This window comes from Hippopotamus amphibius, chromosome 4 (assembly GCF_030028045.1).
Source record: "Hippopotamus amphibius kiboko isolate mHipAmp2 chromosome 4, mHipAmp2.hap2, whole genome shotgun sequence".
Taxonomy (NCBI): Eukaryota; Metazoa; Chordata; class Mammalia; order Artiodactyla; family Hippopotamidae; genus Hippopotamus; species Hippopotamus amphibius.
The window spans coordinates 100,345,000-100,365,254 of NC_080189.1; the positions used below are offsets into that span (position 1 = coordinate 100,345,000).

Sequence of the window (20,255 nt, forward strand, 5' to 3'; positions counted from 1 at the left end):
TCTTCCTGGACCAGGGATCGAACCCGTGTCCCCTGCATTGGCAGGCAGATTCTTAACCATTGTGCCACCAGGGAAGAGCCCTTTTACTATATTTTGCTTACTGTTTTTCTGAGACCAGAGCAAAAATTAGATGTGATCTTACGGCTTTTCTACCCAAGTTTTTAAATGTTCTTTTCTGGGTGTGGAGGAAGGAACTGGACAGCCTGGAGAACTGGCCTCAGGAGGCCTCGCCCATGCCCTGAAGAAGGGGGAAACCCACGCAGAAGCGGGAAGCACCATCTACTCATCTTTTTCAGACCCTCCTATTCTTGGGAAAGCTTTTCTCTCCCCAGAGAGCTGTGATTACTTTTACAAGATTGTTGGCTCAAAGGCAAAATCTCTTCAAGCTGAAACCCCATCTGCACTGAGCTTCAGCTAGAGTTCTGGGGGCAGGGTTGGAGGAGAGTGGGGTGCTGGTGTGTTTGTCCTCAGGTGGGGGTGTCAGCCTTGGGATGGAAGCCAGGACCTTCCCTTGGGCGTGACATTTCAGGCTCCAGGCAGCCGGGGCCCCAACACTGTCCCTGTCTGCCTCACTTGCTGAAGGCTGCCCTTCTCGTCTTGGGGCTCAGCCCTGATGGAAGGCTGTGAGCTCTAAGAGGCTCACCCCTCCCAGGGCACCGTGCACGCCAGGGGCTGGTGGCTCAGGAGGCCAGGAGGCCAGGAAGACCTGGGGGCCCCACAGGGATGCGGAAAGCTCCCTGGATCTGCTTATGCCTCCAGAACCTAGTTATCCTGAAGTCCTGCTCCCGCCAGAACGATGGCTGCCCCTCAGCATGTGTTGTCCGTAGGTGATAAATGATCTTGGAGCTGAACCACACCAAACAAAGCTGCGACTTGCCTGGAAATATGGGTGTGGACACCACAAGCACTAGGGAGGTTGTGACACAGCGGGGAGCCTGGGGGTGGGGGGTGGCGTCGGGGAGGGTGGGGCAGGTTCTAGCTGCCTGCCGCCCCCTGCCTGGGCACCCCTTCCTACCCCTTGCTGCCTCGTACGGGCAGTCCAAATGAGAAACCTCTTCTGATTCCTTTATCGGTTCAAGGATTTCATCTCAACAGAGCAACCTCTCGCAGCACCAGTGGTTTCCTTGATGGGTGAGTGAGGAAATGGCTCAGCTGGGATGGGGCCCCTGCACAGGCCCAGGGGTGGGGGTGGGGGCAGGTCTTCCCCGTGGGCAGTGGGGGGTGTTGATGGGGACAGAGATGGAGCAGCTGGGCTCGAGGCCTGAGCACCAGGCTGTGGTCTGTCGAAGCTCTGACTTTGTGTTTATGACAAACGGCTGGTGTCCTGAGGAAGCACAACCTTGCTATAGCATCCCCTCTCCTCGGCTCTGGAAGGAGGACAGACTAGGCAGGGGAGCTGGGAAGGGGAGATCTTGGGCGGTGTGTCCTGCACAGCAAGGCGCTGAGACGGACCCGCTCACGCTCAGGAACGCTCCACTCACCGAAGCGTGTCAGGCCCTGCGGTGTGGACGGCGGGAGCGGGGGCCCCTGGGGGGGCAGAGGGTACCTCTCCATAATTTCTCCTCAGTTTTGCAGTGTTTGAAAGTAAAACGGCTCTAAAAATAAAGTTTATTAATTAACCTTAAAAAGTTGTCAGGAAAGAACATCTACAGTTGGTCAGATATGATTAATATCAACGCTGCATTGTTAACAAGGATGCAATATTATTTTTTATAAGGTACTTATGAGTACGGAACAATGAATAGTATACATCTAATTTTTTAATACTCCATATACAGTCAACATGTTTTGGTCAACAGTGTAAACCACAGAAAAGAGAATCTTGCTTTCCGTTTGTACAAATATTGCTTTCATCACAGCAAAACTTTATAATGTTAAAATGTACCATGTACAGAGGCTATGAAAGCTATTGCTTGCTTGTTTCAGAACGAAGTTATTGCTGTCTGAGGCTAATCAGTTACATCGTCACCTCTAATATCAGTCATCAGATTTGTGGTGTGTCTTTGTTTCCAAGAGTCTATGTTATACAGCAAGATTACTCTGTAGTCAAATTAAGTCAAAAGGGTTTCTTTAAAAGAAAAATAAGTAAATGCACCTTAAAATGTATCGTTTTATCTACCAGGTGATGGGGTGGGGATTTTTAGTACTTCTGTGGGCAATTCAGACAGGAATTTGTAACCTCGGAGGGCGTTCTGTGCTTGTGTAAGAGAAAATAGCACTAATTGCTTCAGTTTTTAATCCCAGATATAATATATAAAAAAATATAAAGCGTGTTTCTTAAAGCAAGAATCCTCTTGTTGGCTCTTTTTTTTTATAAACGCCATCCAGCTACTCATGTGATCTCCTTGCCATCTCCCTTTGGGACTAACTGCAGGGTCTGCGTTTCCTTTCTCCTTGGGCCATGACAGCTGCACAGCGGCTGAAGGCAGGGCAGCCCGCTGGCCACACAGGCAGCAAGGATGCTCACTACCAGGCCTCCTTTTACGGAGGACGTGGAGAAAAGGCATCTGTCCGTACTTCCTGTCCATTGATTGGTTTAACCTTCTCCCCTCTAGTGCTTGGGCGCGAGCCCTGGACTCTCCCCGTCCATCCAGCTTCCGGACACTCGGCGATGCTCGCTGGGGTCTTTGTGCTTGGAGTTCTCTCAGTCCTCAGGTGCCTACACCTGCAGAATCTGCCTGCAAGTCCACACACCTGTGGCTAATCCCTAGGCTGGTGGTTCTCAGCCTTGGCTGTACATCAGGATGCTTTTAGGAACTTTATGAAGTATAGAAATCCTGGGTTTCACTGGCCTGAAGCACAGCTGGGCCTTAGGATTTTCAAGAGCTCCCCCCCTCCCCTCGCCTTGATTTCACTGTGCAGCCGGGGTTGGGAACCTCCTCGCTAGGGTGGCTGTGCTTGGTTTGGAAGACCGCTGTTGGTGTTTGTCAAAGATGCTAAACCTTATTAGGGCTCTGCAGGTATTTCTGGTCTATGTTGTAAATGCGTATCGATTGTAAACACAAAAATAAAATAATTTGCATCAAAGTCAGATTGGGGCATAGAAACCAACAAAGAGCTCTGTTATTGTTTTTCTTTCAATCACAGGGTCCCCTGGGCAGACGAGTGGAGGACGGCGTGCAGCTGAAGTTGTCTATTAGTTGTAACTGCGATTCTTTCCCACTGAATTGCCCCGGAGTCCAACAAACCTGCTTCAGACCGAGAAACTAAATGTGCTTTCTACCCTTTTCTCATTTTATAAATATAAAGAGTCTCCTCTTCATCAGGACAACGGCCTAGCCTAGCTCTGCAGTGACGCTGTGCCTTTTTATGAGAGAAGAGAATGTTCTATTGATTCAGTTAAATCCCTTTAAACAAAAATTTCAGTTTCAAATTCTGATTCTCTTGCAGTCTTTCTAAAGTAAACTGTTTCCTTTAGTAGAAAAATGCGTTTTCCTATAAATATACCTTACAAAGTTCAGTGCTCAAAAAAGTTACAAAAATAGACTTACATTTAAAAATCTTGTTGGAATGTGTCTTTAATAGTATAAAAATGTGTGCCCCTGATACAGCTGATGTGATGGGTGACAGAGGCAGGGGTTTCTAGTCAGTAAGGTTTTACAGCTCCAGCAAGGATAAAACAAAGATCATTATTTTGTAATAATGTGTTCATCACGAACAAAGAAATGCAGAGTAGAGGTTAAGGGCAATTTCAACAGCTATCACTTTGGGTGAGCAGCTCATTTTCTGCAACAGTGGATGGATGTTCTAATACTTCCTAGAAAACAAAACTGTCCAGGGCTTTCTCAAGGCTCAGATTTGGGGATTTGCCACTTGCAGGATGAGTTAGCGGCTGGTGACAAGAAATTAGAGGCTTGGGAATGGCCCCCAGCAGCCGAGTCTCCAGGCACCCCAGGGTCTGTGGTCGTTCTGGCCCTGCCTCAGGAATCTCTTCCACACACACAGTCTGATTCTGCCCTGGCTTGGGGGACACGGTGTAGACACGTAGGCTTGTCCAAGGGAAGGTGACTTTAGACGTGAGCATTTCAACTCTGGTTGTCCATTAGGATCGCATGGGGGGGCCCCTGGAATTCCCAGGAAATCCGTCCTTTGGCACTCACAGGCGGTCCTTGTGGGCAGTGACGATGAGAACCGTGAGTCACTGGAACCCAAGAGCCTCGTCCTTCACGAGTGTGGCCCCAGGCGGGTGCCGAGTGCGCCAGCAGCAGGAGGCTGTCAGCCCAAGGCCAGCTCTCCCCTGCAAAGCCTTTCCTTCACACGGCTGTTCCCCAAACTTGGGTGCTCATCAGAGTCACCCGGGGGTCGGGGGGGAGCTCTGAAAATCCCTGGGCCCGGGCTGCACCAGAGACAAATTCAGACTCTTTTCCGTTGGGACTCAGGAGATTCACAAAGGCAGCCAGCCTGGGGACCGCTGTCTTTGTGCTTCTGCCATTCACAGTTCATGTGTGTCTGCAGTTCAGGCGGGGGAAAGCTAAAGCTCGAAATTAAGGATGTGCAACACATACCTAAGCCTTGTCCTCAACTGGGGCGCGAGCTGCCGCCTCCCCTGTGCTCCTCATTATAAAATCAGTGACATCAATTGTATCTCAATAAAAGTTCTTAAAAAAAAAATAAAATCAGGGGCAGCCTGGACTCAGAGTAAATTTAGAGTTTGGAAGATGCAGCTCTGTCTTGCTGAGGTGACAGAACTATTTTTCGTAGCGTGTGACAACAGGGACTCCTCCAAGATTCTGTGGGGAGATGTATGTGAGGCCCACTGGACAGCTGACCCTGGAATGACTCAGGTTGGGGCGCTGACCCTCTGAGCAGTGGACCCCCCTGTACCTTGACCAAGTCGGCTCTCTGGAGCTTCTGGTTGTTCATCCAAGGATTGAGCCAGCTGGGGCTCGTGTCGTACTGTCGTGTTCACGATTGAAAAAATGCACGTCCATGTGGATCCCCACCCATGTTGTTCAAGGGTCAGCTGTAAATGTTAGCCTCTCTTACTTTCCCCTGTTCTGTCTCCAAAGGCCTTGTCTGGGGCTGGGCCGTGGGGAAAGGTTCCAGGTGCTGGCTGAGGAGGAGACAGCAGACGGGCTCTCTGCAGGGCCTCAGGGCCTGGTGTCAGCTAGGAGGAACCAAAGAGGCTGAGGGTTAAACTTTGAGATCTGGCCAGTTAGAGCCACGATGTGGGAATCCTGGAGCCCTGGGGGCCCCTATCCTGACCATCCGTGGGACCCCCGGGCTGGACTCAGGCTCTGCTCTCTTGGGCTCTGAAGCGTTTACAGGACCCCCTGCACTTCCCTGAACAGACACAGTGAGAACATTTTGGGAAACACAGTCTTTAAGAGAACCTAGCAACTAGATGTCATGCAGGAAATACAAAGAAGAAAAAGCTTGAATAGTTCTTGCTGTTTTATTATGGTCTAGTAAAATAGTTCAAATTACAAAAATACTAGGATTTTACTGCTACGATTGGACCAGCATGTCGTGGTCCTCCCTCATCACCTGTTTCCTGACAAATCAGTGACAGCAGAATGTGAGTCATTCTGTTTCCCAGTGCTGGATAATTACCAGGCTGAAGTATTTATGTTCTGAGGTGAATAAATAATGAAAGTGGGTCACTGACAAGGACATAAAATTGCAGATTCTTAGAAATGTTGTTTAATCTGTCCTCGAATCATTTTCCAATCCCCAGTGGGGACGGACCCAAAGGGCACTTGGGGAACGCGGCGGGCCTAACTCCCCGGCCGGAAGGGGCAGCTGTGCCTGTAAACCTGCCGCAGGAGTGGTTCCTCTGGCGGATGCTTTTGTGGCCGGGCTCCCTCTGCTGGGAATGCACTTTCCACTTCCTGGTGGCTGATGCCCCTGGGGGTCTTTTAACCGGACTCGACCACAGCTCCTCCAGGGCTGGGTCCCCCTTACCCTCCCCGTTCTGTGCTGTCACAGTGCTGGGCAGACCCGTCTTGTCTGGCATCTGTCATATCGTTTTATGGTGAGTACTTGGGAGTCCGTTTTCTTCGCCAAATTGTGAATTTCGTGGGACCACGGATTGTTTTATCTATTTTTTTTTATCTTTAGTACCTATGCCAGGCTGGCAAGGTGTTAAAGGGTATTTAGAATACGATGTGATGGAATTGAACTGGATAAAATAAAATACTCTGGTAACAGAACTGTGGGGCTCTGATGCATCTGAGTCAATAAATACGAGCTAGAGGAAGATCATGTGGGTGGGCTGGGGTTGGTGGTGGCTGAACAAAACCGTAGGCTGGAAACACTGCCTGAACCATTTCTTCCTGGCTGAGATGGGTGTTTATAACACTGTCTACAAAGAACTGTGTTACCCATCAGGGTGTGAGGACATGGGTGAGAAAATGCTGCTGCCCTCAGTAGCGGGTCCTCCAATTACAGGGAGTTATTTTTAAGGGGAAATTGTTTCCTCCTTCTCACGTGCCTACGAATGTTACGAAGGCACTATCGTCAATCTCAAAGTCAAAGTTCATATTTACCACCTGAATTCCATACAACACATAATGCTGTCTCTATTCTAAAATGTGCCGGCAGAGGTGAGGGCTAGACGTTCCTGCAGAGCTGCCCCAGAGCCTGGACCTTCAGCTCACCAAGGGCAAGGGGGGGCCTTTGGGGGCAGCTTACTAGTGAGAAGCAAAGTACCCTTTGAGTAAAAAACCCTTGAAGTAAAATAAAAAGAAAATTATCTTCCATGAGTAGACGAAACAATTTTTTTTGTTTTTTTTGCTGGGAGGAAGTTAAAAGAGTTAAGAGCAGCTTCATTTTTGCAGTCTCTCGATATATGCCTGTCCCCGACCCCCAAAGGACTCGATATATTTCCTCTGAGACTCAGATTTGGGGGATTTGTTCCTTTTTGCACTGTTATTCCATCTCAGTTAAAGGCAACTGGTCTGAATGCTGATGAATCGAATATGATCTGGTCCTGGCTGGCATCTCCTCTTGCTGACCGGAATCCAGACTGAATTTCAAAACAATGGAATGGAAAATAAACAAATCTAATACTTATAATTAGAAAACACTGGTCAACCAATGGAGAGTAAGTACCACGGAGACATTTATATAAAAGGAAGTCTGAGGAAGAATTCTACCCCCTCTGCTTCTTCCTGGCCCAGGAAGAGTTCAAAGTGGCTTATCCTCTTGCACCTGCCGTGATGATATAGTACCAGTCGGGCCTGCTTAGGACCCGGATGACTGGCTGGTTATTCAACGGTCTTGCACTGGAAGAGTCTCCAAGCAGAGCCAATGGAATCAAGTGTTGGCTGGAAGACTGGCCCCTGCTTCTTGGTCACAGGCGGGCGTGGGTCAACTCAGTACCACAGGTGCTACAAGCTTTTTCCTCATTGGAAAAGCCCATGAAAAGCAAAATCAATGACAATTAAAAACCCCAGAGGTCCCCAAGCAAGAAAACTCCTTAAGCAGATTTAGTGTTTTTCAAATATACCTCATCGAAAGGTGAGCTTCTGCCCAAATGGACACCATTCTTTCCAGATGCCTTTTGGGGAAGCCTCACAGTTTGAAGACAAAGGAATGTCCCTGCAATGTCCCAACGTGCATCCGAGTCGGGGGCACTTCTTGGTTGAAGGATGGGTTGATCAGGGCAGATACGGCCACACCAGTCCACGGGTCCCAGAGTTCACGTGGGCGTGGCTCTCAGGACTGAGTAGCTGCCGTGGCTTGGTCCTCGGGGCTGTAGGGGCTGGAATCTTTAGGGCTGAGGCCGTCCTCCATGGTCAGGCCCCAGTAAGGTCACTGCCTGCTGGTGCTGCCCTCAGGTATTCTGCATTTTCAGCTGCAGGACCCTTAAAGATGCCATTTGACTTGGCTTCCTTGGGAAAGAAGGCCTGCTGGTAGTCAGGGTTGTCCAGGCTAATCTGATGACTGCCTTTCTGCACCCAGAAGGCAGGGCCGTCAAGCGCGCCGTTGACGCAGGTGGGATGGGTGGTGTTGAGATACTCGGGGTTGTCCACGGCAGTGCTGTGGGAATTCTGGTAGAGAGGGTCTCTGCCCGGAGCCGGGTTTAGAGGCTGATTGTGATAGACGGGGTTCTGGACAGAGCCCGCGGGCCTCTTTGGAATAGACTGGTTTACGTATTCTGAAATGGAAAAGAAATCAGATGTAATCAGCAAAGTGTCATCCCAAGCAGGGTTCCACAGCTCATTCTGAACCCTGTGACTATTCTTCAATGAGGCATTAGGCGACGGAAGCAGGGAAGCCTGGGAGATGACTCTTTTGCTAAAATAGTGTTCTTTCCTGTACTTCTCAAAGCAATGGCACATTTATCTTTCTCCAACTTAAAGTTCTCAGAGGACAGCCTCTTTTGAGGTGTGTGTGTGTGCGTGCAGGTGGGGTCTGCAGATAAAGCTTAGATTAGGGAAATACAAGTTGGCCAAGAATGGAGCCAGGAGAGAGAACAGGGATCAAGTCTGTCTCTCTCTCACACACACTCACACACTCACACATGTATATCTTTATTGTTTGCTTCAAATTCTGGAAAATCTGCAGATTCATTCTAAAGACAACCTGGACAAGGCTTGAGCCCCTCAGAGACCCATGTGCACGCCTAGTCGTCTTCTAACTGATCGGCCTCTTCCTCCCTTCATTGTGTCTGCACGTTTGCCATGGACCAGCTCAAAGGAAGCGGCTGGCCCGGGCACCGGGGACGGAGGCCAAGGAGCATGACTGCTTCCAGAGCGAGGCACTCACCAGGCGCTGGGAGGAACGCGTCTTCTATGCTGTCCTCGGTCAAGGTGCCAGTGGGATCCGAGCTGTACCGCTGCATGAAGCTGTCTTCCTTGAGGGGAAAGCTCTGCTGGGGAGGAGATTAGGCAAGGTTACTCCAGCCAGCGCTGTGCACTTCTCCAGGGACCAAGATCACCCGACAGCTCGTTAACACGCAGACTCTGATTCAGGAAGTCTGGGAGAGGACCTGAGATTCTGCACTTCTAACCACATCAGCCACAAGTGGTGGCCACGCTGCTGACCCACAGACCACAGGGCAAGGGGCACGGCCCTGGCCAGGGCTGTCCAGCAGGGCTTTCTGCAGTGACAGCCATGTTCTGTAATCTGTGCTCTTCCACATGGGAGCTACTAGCCACATGGGTGAGGAACTGAATTTTAAATTTTATTTAACTTTCATACTTGAACATTTAAATTTAAGCAGCCACGTGTGGCTAGTGGCTTCTACATTGGTAAGTGTGGGTCTCATCAAGGCTTCACACACAGAACATCAGCATCACCTGGAAGGCGGGCTCAGACACAGACGGCCGGGCCCCCTCCCTGCAGATCCCGCGTCAGTAGGTCTGGGGTGCTGGCCCAACAGCCTGCATTTCTAACAAACTGCCAGGTCCGTCAACTGCATGATGCTACTGGTCCATGAACTGTATGTTCAACAGCACTTTGATAAGTGATAGCTAACTTCTGGCCTTTAGGGTAAGGATCAAATAATACAGGAAGCAAAATCACAATTGTTTGGGTTAAGGTGGGCATTTTGTTTTATGCCTAACAGAGCCATGGTACACAGCTGTTGTTTAATTCTGGTTTATAGGTGTTGACACCTACCCCGTTTCTATCGACGCAAGCCACAGTGGGAGTGTTGCTGGTGGCGCTCTGAAAAAGAAGCACAGCTGTTTATGGTGAACGGGGACACTTACCTGCCCCCATGAGAGCAGGACGTGGGGGTGCCTCAGGGAGTGGGTACAGTTAAAGGGGCTTGATTTGGTCTTGACTCATGAGCTTTAGAAAAACTAGGTGTAGTTCAGATTTAACTCTGTTCCTTCGTGGAGCAAAAAAGATTATGAGCCAGTTGTTGCCATGCAATAAGATAATGAGCACACTGACTTGATTCATTCTGATTTTGGCTTTACCCTCTGGTTAACGTTTACTGCTTTGCCTCTACGTGAGTTCCCCAAGATGGGTATCCTTTTTCTCTAAAACTCAGTCTGTTCACACCAGGAGGCAGAGCTTGAGCAAGAGTGACTTGGGTACCAGAGAGCTGAGGAGGGGCGTCCGGGAGGTGGCGGGGCTGTGGAAGAAGCCCTGCTGCGGGATGAGGTACTCGTCAGCGTCCACGACGTCCTCCATGTCCTCTTCCTCCATCAGGGCGCGGTAGAAGTTGGAGTCCGTCGGGCTTGGCAAATGCATCCTCTCGTCCCCCTGGCACAGAGATTGTGAGACCATTAGAAAGGTCCAAAGAGCTGCTGTTCCACCACCTGGCTATCGAGGTGGGTCTGCTGTCAGCAGGTCCTTGCATGTTTAGTTCTAATACACTCCCTCAATACCCCCCTGCTTGGCTCTGTGAAGTACAGCTCCTCTTTCCTCCCTGCCCCCCGCCTGCAATTAAAACAGTGAAAATTTCCTGAGATCTCAAAGTCCTCAAAGGAAACGCAAACAGCTCAGGAGGAATGAGGAGGGGTCGAGGCCACAGGTTTTGCTGAGCGCTGAGCTGGGAACAACAAGAAATGCACATTTGGTGTTCATCCCTGCTCCTGCCACAGAGCTCCTGAACCCTCGGAATTCCCTATGTGTCTCTCATGTTAATGAGGAGACTTTTGGAAGCACCTAAAGATGGGGGCTGGAGGCCAGTGGAGCCAGCCGTGTGATCAGAGGGTTGGAACTTGCCGTCTCACCCCTGACCTTCAGGGAGGGGAAGGGGAACTAGGGGTGGAATCTATTGCCAATAGCCCATGATTTAATCATGCCTATGCGATGAAGCCTGCATAAAACCCCAAAAGGACAGGGTTTGGAGAGCTTCGGGGTGGTGAACCCCTGCAGATCTGGGGAGAGCGGTGCCGCCAGAGAGCATGGAACCTGTGCCCTTCCCCCATACCTTGCCCTGTGCATCTCCTGTGTCTGGACGTGCCTGAGTTACATCCTTTTATAATAAACCAGTGATCTAGTGAGTAAAAAGATCTCCTGAGTTCTCAGAGCCACTCTAGCAAATTAACGGAACCCAAGGAGAGGCTCGTGGGAAGAAGTGCAGGTCACACCCCGGACTTGGGACTGGCATCTGGGATGGGGGGAGGGGGTGCGGCCTCGGAGGACTGTGGGATCTGCCGCCGTCTCTAGGGGGACAGTGTCAGCCTGAGCTGCACTGCAGGACACCCAGCTGGTGCTGGAGAATTGCTTGCTTGGTGGCGTGGGGACCCTCCCCGCAACACACACACCCTGGAATCGCTGGGCAGAACCTTTAGGTGCTTTGCAACGTATTTTGCATATATTATTTCACTGAATCTTTACAACAGCTCTGTGAGCTTGGTTTTGTTAACCTAACGTCGTAAGTGGAGAGTCAGGGATCTGAAGCCAGGTCTGCCCGACAGCAAAGCCCTGGTTCTGCATGAGACCAACATAAGGCTTCGGCTAAGGAGACCGTGAAATGATGGGAAGCCAAGTGTGTGGGGGCTCACAGGGATGGCAGATGGAGTTGGGGACCCCTCAGTGAGCTCCACTTCGTCCACAACCTGGCCTGTGTTTGCTCTACTGCACTGAGGTTTAACGGTGTGACCCGGGAGACGGGGAGGCTGTGCCGGCACAGGACGGAGCCGCGGTGATGTTTAAGATCCCAGTGGGTGTGCAGACTGTGATCTGGTACCTGGATGACAAGGTAGCGCTGGGGGTCTCGGGCCATTTTGGAGAATTCAATGATCAACTCGCGGAACTTTGGGCGACTGTCTGCATCTATCATCCAGCCTGGGGAAAGAAAGAGGGACGTCAGCACAAGTAGAACCTTGAAAGAAGTGATAAAGATGGCATCGTTGAAAGAAAGCATTTATGGTGAGATTCTTTTAGACAAATAAACGAGGACGGAACCTAATCTTTGCGACAGGTATCTCAGTCTTGGCAAACCAGCACTGATTACTGTTTAAAGACCATGGTGACATCACAGATTTGAGTCAGAATGGCAATAACATGCTCTCATTTTCTGCACCTCCCCTTCTGAGGGCCAGCATTCTGGTGTCATCACCTTTAGTGACCCAGTAGCCATATAATATGCATCGCTTTCTGTGAATCGCTCTGACCGTGGACAGCCCTGGGACCAGCCTCTCAGGGAAGTCCTCACTTGGCATTCACCCTCCTCTGTGTGCACTCAGCAGCCTAGTAAGCTGGAAACCAGATTCAGTTTAGGGGAAATTAGGGTCTTTCTTAAGAACCTCGGGGTTTGGGAACTCCATACCCTGGTGCTTTCACTGTATTACACACTCAGCAATCACACATTCACGTGACAGGGATGCTTCAGTGCCTTCTGTGGGAGGATACGTCTGTCAACCATGCCAGTGCATCTGAGTACACAGCGATCCAAGTCCAGATTTAACATGCTGGAGGAACGGCTACTGACTGGAAACACTCATGCTCCTGAGGGTTCATATTTATTTTCTATCAGCAGGAGGTCAAGCTATTTTAGGCCAGACTGCTATGTGACCTTAGACGGATAATCATGTAACCTCTCTGGATCCCAGCTTCCTCAACCTGAAGCAAGGAAGTTAGAATTGATTAACTCTGTGGTCTGAAGTTCAGAAAGGCTCAATATGTACATTAATGTGGCTCTAGCACATCTCCCTGTGCTACCTTCCATATAAATGCCCATCACACATGTAATGTTACCCCCAGAGCCCACTGAATTTGTGACTCTGAGGGTGGAGTGGTGTCTCAGTCAAGCTACATACCCTTCCTGGGATTAAAATGTTTACTTGCTACACTGAGGAAGGCCTCACAGAAATCCACTATCTGAAAGGTTTAGGTCAAGACGGAAATATTGATTCTATTAAGCTCACGTGGTTACTCATTGTTAGGCATTGAAAAACAGTTTCTCTGGTAACAGGCTCCAAAATGTGGGGCAGCTTTTTCACTGAGCAACTCAGGGAGAAGAATATTTTCGTGTGATGGCTTGTGGAGGACTTTGATTTTACTTGTTTGCTCGCAAACATGGGCAAACGTCAGCTCACAGTGTTCAGTGCATCAGGCAAGTGCATCTGGAAGAGTGTCTAGGGGGGTTGCTTACAGATGTGCCTGCCTACAGAGAGTGACAGCACGTCTTTAGGGAGTGGGAGGGCTGGGGCATCTGGTTCGGGGCAGCCCAGCTCAGGGCCAGGTCCAGCGGGCCACTCACACTTGACCATGATCATGTAGACGTCGATGGTGCAGATGGGCGGCTGTGGGAGGCGCTCTCCTTTCTCCAGGACGGTGGAGATCTCACTCGCGGGGATTCCGTCGTAAGGCTTGGACCCAAAGGTCATCAACTCCCAAACGGTGACTCCTAAGAGGAAGAAGGTTTGCTTTATGAGTCAGTAATACTCATGGCACCTTGTCTCGAGTCATCACTGTTGACATACTGTTTCTAATGTTTAAAACCCCATGTTTCTGTGGCCTTGGGCTGTTTGCTTGATGCTGGAAGGCTCAGTTCAGCTCCCTGTAAAGTAGGGTAACGACGGCACCGGTCTCATATGATGGTTGCGAGGATCAAACAAGATAACACAAGTGCACTGTTCAGACAATCCCAGGGAAACAGTAAGTGGCCAATAAATAGGAAACCTCAGTAATAACAGCAAAGGGAACACCACCACTCTGAAACATACGGGTTACGGTCTGTGGAGCGGAAGTGACACACTCAGACGTCACCTGCCCCAAGCGACTTACCAACAAGGTTATAAACTGTTCCCAAAGAACAAAAATTTGCAGGTAAAACCCCCTGTGTTCCTTTTGATGAGTATAAAAGCCCCATACTTTTAACATCAACATCAATCCATTATCATGATTCAAATAATCAAAGCTGGAGTAATTTTGGAATTGCAGTTTTTTAAGACGAGCCCGAAGTTCTGATGGTACTTCCGTCTCCGTGCCTCCCTTGATGGAATTCTCTGCTTGAGAAACACCAATGCTGTGGGGAGTACGGTCCCCACCTGGACTGCAAGGTGCCCCTGGTGTCACCAGCGACAAGCCCAGTGGGCCTGAGCCTGGGTTCCCAGACCACACAGGGAAGGACCAGACACAGGAACCCCGGGGGCTTCCGGATCTCCAACTAGTCTAACGACCCCTTTTCTTTAGATTGGCCTCTCAATGCCTATCACCAGGGATCTGCAGAGATTTTCCAGAGGCCATTCCAAAGCCAAATGACCTGAATTAACATGCAGAATGCAAGACTGAAGAATGAAGAAAAGCGGTGGTTCAGGGTCAAGAAAATAGATTCTTTTGTCCTTCCCACCACAGAGTCAAGATGGACTTGATGAAAGAAAGAAAATCTCATGTCCAGATCTCTAAAGTTGATTAATTCTCCTCTAACGAGGTTTAGACATTGCATTTAAACACACACAATGAATTCCTGCGGGAAGGCAAGCATTTCAGGTTTTGGAACAAATGGTGAAAAACGGCGCCGTGTGTACCTGGTTGTGGGGTATGAGTGAGGCTGGAAGGTGGTATGAATTCTTTCTCTTTTCAATACCAAACTGGAACACATATAGGTCCCTAACTAAAATGGTTTGCCTTGACTGGAGCCTAGAGAGTGGAGTAACAGAATATGTTTGTTAAACCAAAAATTCAGGTTCATGTTGTCACAGTGCTGGTGTACTGCCAAGGGCAGCAGTTACAATCACTGACCACACGATTTCCACTGAGATGAAGAACGCACCGTCCCCGTGGTGATGCTGACTTTCTGACACTAGCTGTAATCATTCAAAGGGATTAAGTCACTGAGTTCGAGAGTCTTCATGTACTGGACAAACGTGGCCCAAGCGTGGGCTGTGAGGGGGCACACAGGGCAAGGGCGGCTGGGAAAAGCAGGGGGACCAGACCACTCCTGCTCCCACTGACCACAGCGGGGGGTTCAGGTCTTATCTGGGACATGTTTGGAAAACCAAAGAAGGGTGTTAAGCAGAGAAGCGAACGTCTACTGTAGTTTAAAAAATATACATTTTGCTTGCTGTTTGAAGCGCAGATGAGTGGGTGCAAAACAAGCCCAGAGAAGACCCAGGGGGAACCCGTGCTTGGTGTCACTGGGGGTGGGGGTGGTGGCTTGGGCTGTGTGGTGACAATGACAATGACAATGACGGCTCTGGGCAGGACCACAAATGGGAAGAGCAGCATGTCTTCCCATCCCTCCTGGGGAGCAGATGCTTCTTGAACATGACTGAAAATAACAAGGCATCAGAATAGCTTTATTCCCTTCTCTAGTTCATTAACTGTGAGCAGCTCGGCTCACAGGTATAAATGAAAATTCACTTATTCACAAAGATCTCTGCCTTTGTGAAGCTTACATGATAGCAAAAGAGACAAAGACCCTTGAAATTTTTAAAAATGCATTTGTAACATTAGGAAGTTAATAATGCTATGAAAGAAATGCTAAGTGGACGATATCCTGAATGCTTCTGTTTTTGTGATAATTGACTAAATTCCTCTTGGAAATCCCTTTTGATACTGCTCTCCCTAGACACACGTTTCTATGGAGGTGGGTGCCCCTCCCCTTCACCTGTGTTGCTCTGAGAGCTGGGATAGGCTGAGAATTCACAGTTCAGTGCGGATCAGGTGTTTTGCAACCTCTGGGCCGATTTTGGGTGACAGGGAGGACAAACGGCTGTGACCCAGGTGGGAGCCAGTGGAAATGCTTTCCTGAAAGGCGAGGCCCTTGCGGGCTCAGGAAAGGCCCTGCGCAGAGAACGAGGGAGAGCGTGAACAGTGTGTCCGAGGAGAGGGAAGCTCGTCAGAGGATGGGGCACAGGGCTGCGTGGGACTTGGAGGAAAAAGAATCACATCCTGATGAGATGGGCTTCACGAGAGCTGGAAGCTCTCAGATTTCCCCACAAACGCCCTCACAGTGCACTTTGTGAAGCTAATCTCTCGGATACACGAAGAGGACCGCTGTGACTATGAAACAAAAGCCACTGAGTTAATCCACATTTGTCTACCGGGAAACTCTTCCCCATGAAATCTGATCTGTCATCTTCCTTAGGTTCAATTCCAATTCAGGGCAAGAGGTCACGTTTGGTTTGACTCGGGTACAGGCGTCTCCGAGGGTCAAGTTCTCTCCCTGCCATTACCTGCTCTCCCGACAAGCTCACCGTTCTCTCCAGTGACGTGTGGTATGGCAGTTAGACTCAATTTCCTTTTTCTCATGCTCTAGTATCATAGACAGATAGCGATGATTAGGTAACTGTTAGTCACCATCTTGGATGACAGAGCGTATCACATACATCAGCAACACAGGGGCCAGCACAGCCTCAGCCCTGGTTCATCAGCCGCAGGATTTCCACTCACCGTAGCTCCAGACATCACTCTGGTGGGTATAAATGCGGTGTAAAATCGATTCCAAGGCCATCCACTTGATAGGCACCTTGGGATGATGAGAGAGAAAAGTAATAAGACAACTGTTAGCTTCCCTCTGTTGAAAAAAAAAATAAATCACACCGGGACAAATTACAAGCAACAGAGGTAAGGAAGCCAGGCCGCCCCCACCCCGACCCCAGGCCCAGTGCTCCTTCCCAGCAGGAGGAGGGGGTTTAGTCTGGCAGAGAACAGGGCCTCTGTTAGGCCCAGAGCGAAGGGCCTTTGGTCGGCGGGCTATTCTGCTGAGCTGGGTGCACGTGCTGGCAGCTGGGGGCCCCGGTCGTGCTCTGCGTTTGTGGCTGTTTGCAGGGCCAGCTGCTTGGAGCCGTGCAGGCCGGGGTGAAAGTGAAGAGAGGAGCAGCGGATCTAGAGTGTTCTGGAGGGCCTATCAGGAGGCCTGCACCCCTCCCTGCTGGGAGAGCCCCCTGGAGGAGTCCCAGGCCCATCTGGGAGGAAGAAGCCAACTCCACCATGACCAGCGCGCCTCGGGAGCTACTGGAACAACACAGGGAAGGGGCTTCATCCTGGAGTGGGAGGCTGAAGCCTCACCTTGGCTAATGGTCCCCTAGAGATGCAGCGGAACTCGCGTTTACTGCCTCTGGCTTCTGGCTGTCAGAAGCATCTTTACTCACTTTCCCAGCAAATCCTGCTCCCCAGGCAGCTCTGGCTGCACTGCCAGAAGAGCCGGGCTAGACCCAAGTGTCGGCGGCAGTGGGGACCTCACCCAGAAGGTCCTGAGAATGGCCCCTGTGTCAGCTAGTCAGGTGGCAGGAGTGCGCACCCCTTACCTTGCCTCCTTCTGCATGGTACTCTTTCTCCTCGGCGCCCAGCAGCTTGGCCAGCCCGAAATCTGTGATCTTGACATGCTGGGGCGTCTTTACCAGCACATTCCTGGCCGCCAGGTCTCGGTGCACCAAGCGCCGGTCTTCCAGGTAGTTCATGCCCTGAAACACAGGGCCACGTGGTGAGGGGTGGGTGCTCCGCGGGCCCCCCTGGAGGGCACAGCGGGGATCAGGGAGAGGGCGGGCGCCCCAGCACAGGGTTCAGTGTCACGTATGCAATAGCCTCTGAGCTGAAGCCTGTCTGCGGGCGGACTGCCCTCCACGGACACAGTGATTTGCCCCTGGTACCATTAGTGACCATCTATCTGCTCTGCAGATGAAAAGGCGAAGAAATGAAGACATAACTAGCCGCTGACTTACTAACTCATCTCCATCCAGTTAACTCAAGTTTCAAACTCAGATGAACAAGTAGAAGAGGCGGTGACAGAGCAGGAGCCCCATTGTCGGGCCGCCACCTGGCTGCACGCTGCTGCTGCGTGGGACGGCCGCCGCCACCTGCCTGGCCTCACCTTCCCTGCACCAGCGCCTCTGGGGCGCCCCCTCCCCAGGACCCCGGGCTCTCATCACGCTTTCCTGGACTGTCTTACACCATTCACTACCAGTGAAGGGTTTTGTCCTGTTTTATTTTCTCTCTTTTAAATTGAAATCACATGGATACCGAATAGGTGCTTTTATTGATACAAGGCGCCACTCCCACCCCCTCCCTGGCTGCCCCCTTAACTTCCGTCATCAGAATCAAGGCTGTAAGAGAAAGAATATTGGAGCAGCACCTAGCACAGTGCCTGGCTCACAGTGAATCCTCAGATGTACCGTCACCCCTTGGTACCCATGAGACTGATTCCAGGACCCCTGCCCCCTGCCACCCCCACCAACCAAAATCCATAGATATTCGAGTCCCTTATAAAAAATGGTGCAGTATTTGTACGTAACCTACACACATCCTCTTGCATACTTTAAATCATCTCATACAATGTAAACAGTGGTAAATACAATGTAAACAGTTGCCTGTGCCCAGCAAATTCAAGTTTTGTGATTTGGAGCTTTATAGAATCTTCTTCCCAAATATTTCTGATCCACAGTTGGCTGATTCTGCAGGTGGAGAACTGCAGGTATGAAGGGCTGACTTTGTGACCCTCTCACCTCCAGCCCTTGTCCACGGCCTCCTTGGCGTCTTTGTCACCTGCCCTTCCTCCCCTGACAGGTGGGGTCACTTCCCGCCCCTACTCCTGGCTTGAAGCCTGCCCAGCAGAGCCGAGCTCCCTCGGACAAGACCGGCAGGCAGGAGAAGGCACAGGGTCAAGTCCTGCACATGGCCTGTGTGGCTGGGACCACACTCTCTCCCACTTACTCACAAAGGCACGTCTCCTCTCTCCAGCCAGGGAGGTGGACCACATGTCCAGCATCCTTTACAGCTGACCCTCATGAACTCTCCAGCGAAGGGCGGGCACCACAGAGATGCTTTTTGAAGGGCACAAAATGGAAATGCATGGGCTCAACCAACTCTGCTTTACCCTTGAGCTTTTCATACGTAGCTCTCTTCGTTTCAGGGCAAATGCAGGGAACATCTGTAGATAAGGATAGATCCCAAATTTTCCAGCAAACTCTTTGCTTCGTTTTGCATAGATATTAGGTAAAAATTATTAATTAACTTGTGACATCAAAGTGAACTTGAAAAATTTTCTTTCTAGGGTTAAACTAGCCATCACAGAAAAGTAGGATCTTATAAAAGACACTACCAGGAATTAGTCTTTGAGGGCTATTTTTGAGGCCTTTAATGCGTTTTCTTTTCTTGGGGGAAAAAAATGACCGATTCCCATGATTCCTTTGTATTGTCTAGAAAGCTCCAGAATGTTTAAGATGGTGTGTGATTTAAACACTTCCCTTTCTAAGATGTCTCAGGTGCTGGGAAATAAATGGGCTTGTGTCTACTCAAGAGGAAGCGGGCAGGTGCTTCCCTGGAATAGCACTTCCGGATTAGGAATCATTACATTACTTAGGGATGGAGTGTGGAGAGGGAGAGAGAGGCAGGGCTTCCAAACCGAGGAGGACTTCCTACTCCCTGGCACCTCTGTCCCACCACGGGGCTCCTAATATCAGCATCCATCTTCCCTGTGGTTCACTGAGCCTGCAAGGAGGACTTCAGAGGGCATTTCCAGCTACATTTAACTACCATCGTGAACATTCATTCTGCCTCTTTATATGCCTAACAGAGAATCTGGTACACTGGATACAGTTTTTTTTTTTTTTTTTACAAAAGCTTGTTGAAGATGAATGAAGGAAGGGATGAATGAGTGATCATAGCAGCCAACAGTTCCGAGCCAGGCCTTTCAAACACACATGCGAAGAAGCCTCTCCTGGTGTCAGTAGGCCCGGCACTCACAGAACCGCCTTGTCTGCTGATCCAGGGGCCCAGAGGCCGGGCTGGTGCTTCAGACACCAAGGGCTCTGAGGCCACCACTGGGACCATGTCCTTAATTTCCTGCTGGGGCTTCCAAGTAAAGCTGCCTGCTGATCCAGAGACTGCTTTGGATGCCCGAACAGTACCCCCAACACCCCAGCATCTCGGCCCTGTGCCGCTGAGCATGTCCAAGGGCAGGTGGATGTGAATCTAACAATGGGACGTAGCTCCCCATGCCCCCACCGCGACACCTCAGATCTTTAAAGGACCAGAGCAACTGCGATAAATCACAATGTTTTCTCAGAACACCAGTCTTCAGGGAAGGCTTGGGAAAGGGGAGAGAAGAGCAGTTTACATGTCCTAGAGCACACAGCTAATCAGCCAGAGAGACTTAAATCAGAGATAATTTTTGGGACAAGATTAGACTCATTTGAACTTAGATAAAACTCTTTTTCTTGGTTTCTGCCCCATATAATATAGGCAGTTTGAAAGGCCATCCCAGCGCCCAGAAGAGTTATACTTTAACCAGCACCAAAGATAAGAGTCCTGACATCGCTCGTGAACTCTCAGAATCCAACAGAGGACCTCAGGAAGCAATATCAGCGAAAGCCTCGTGGGGCCTCCTGGAAACGCATTTCCCCGATTCTTCTCGGAATCCTCACTTCAATTCAACGGAACATATTTGTTCTGTTAGTTAA

The 20,255-nt window shown here is 50.1% G+C and overlaps 1 protein-coding gene across 4 annotated transcripts in view; it reads right to left on the minus strand.

The window, feature by feature from the left end:
- Nucleotides 1-1,597: 1,597 nt before the first annotated feature.
- Nucleotides 1,598-20,255, minus strand: part of EGFR (epidermal growth factor receptor) — a 196,197-nt gene continuing 177,539 nt past the window's right edge. For 3 of the 4 annotated variants that reach the window (XM_057731135.1, XM_057731138.1, XM_057731139.1), the window contains exons 21-28: nt 17,106-17,261; nt 16,249-16,324; nt 13,112-13,258; nt 11,597-11,694; nt 9,994-10,161; nt 9,568-9,615; nt 8,713-8,818; nt 1,598-8,101 (exon numbers count right to left, since the gene is read on the minus strand). In XM_057731135.1, coding sequence (XP_057587118.1) covers nt 7,740-8,101; nt 8,713-8,818; nt 9,568-9,615; nt 9,994-10,161; nt 11,597-11,694; nt 13,112-13,258; nt 16,249-16,324; nt 17,106-17,261 — 1,161 coding nt within the window. In that variant the 3' untranslated portion in view covers nt 1,598-7,739. The remainder of the gene's footprint in view (nt 8,102-8,712; nt 8,819-9,567; nt 9,616-9,993; nt 10,162-11,596; nt 11,695-13,111; nt 13,259-16,248; nt 16,325-17,105; nt 17,262-20,255) is intronic. The other variant, XM_057731137.1, reaches the window with a different exon arrangement.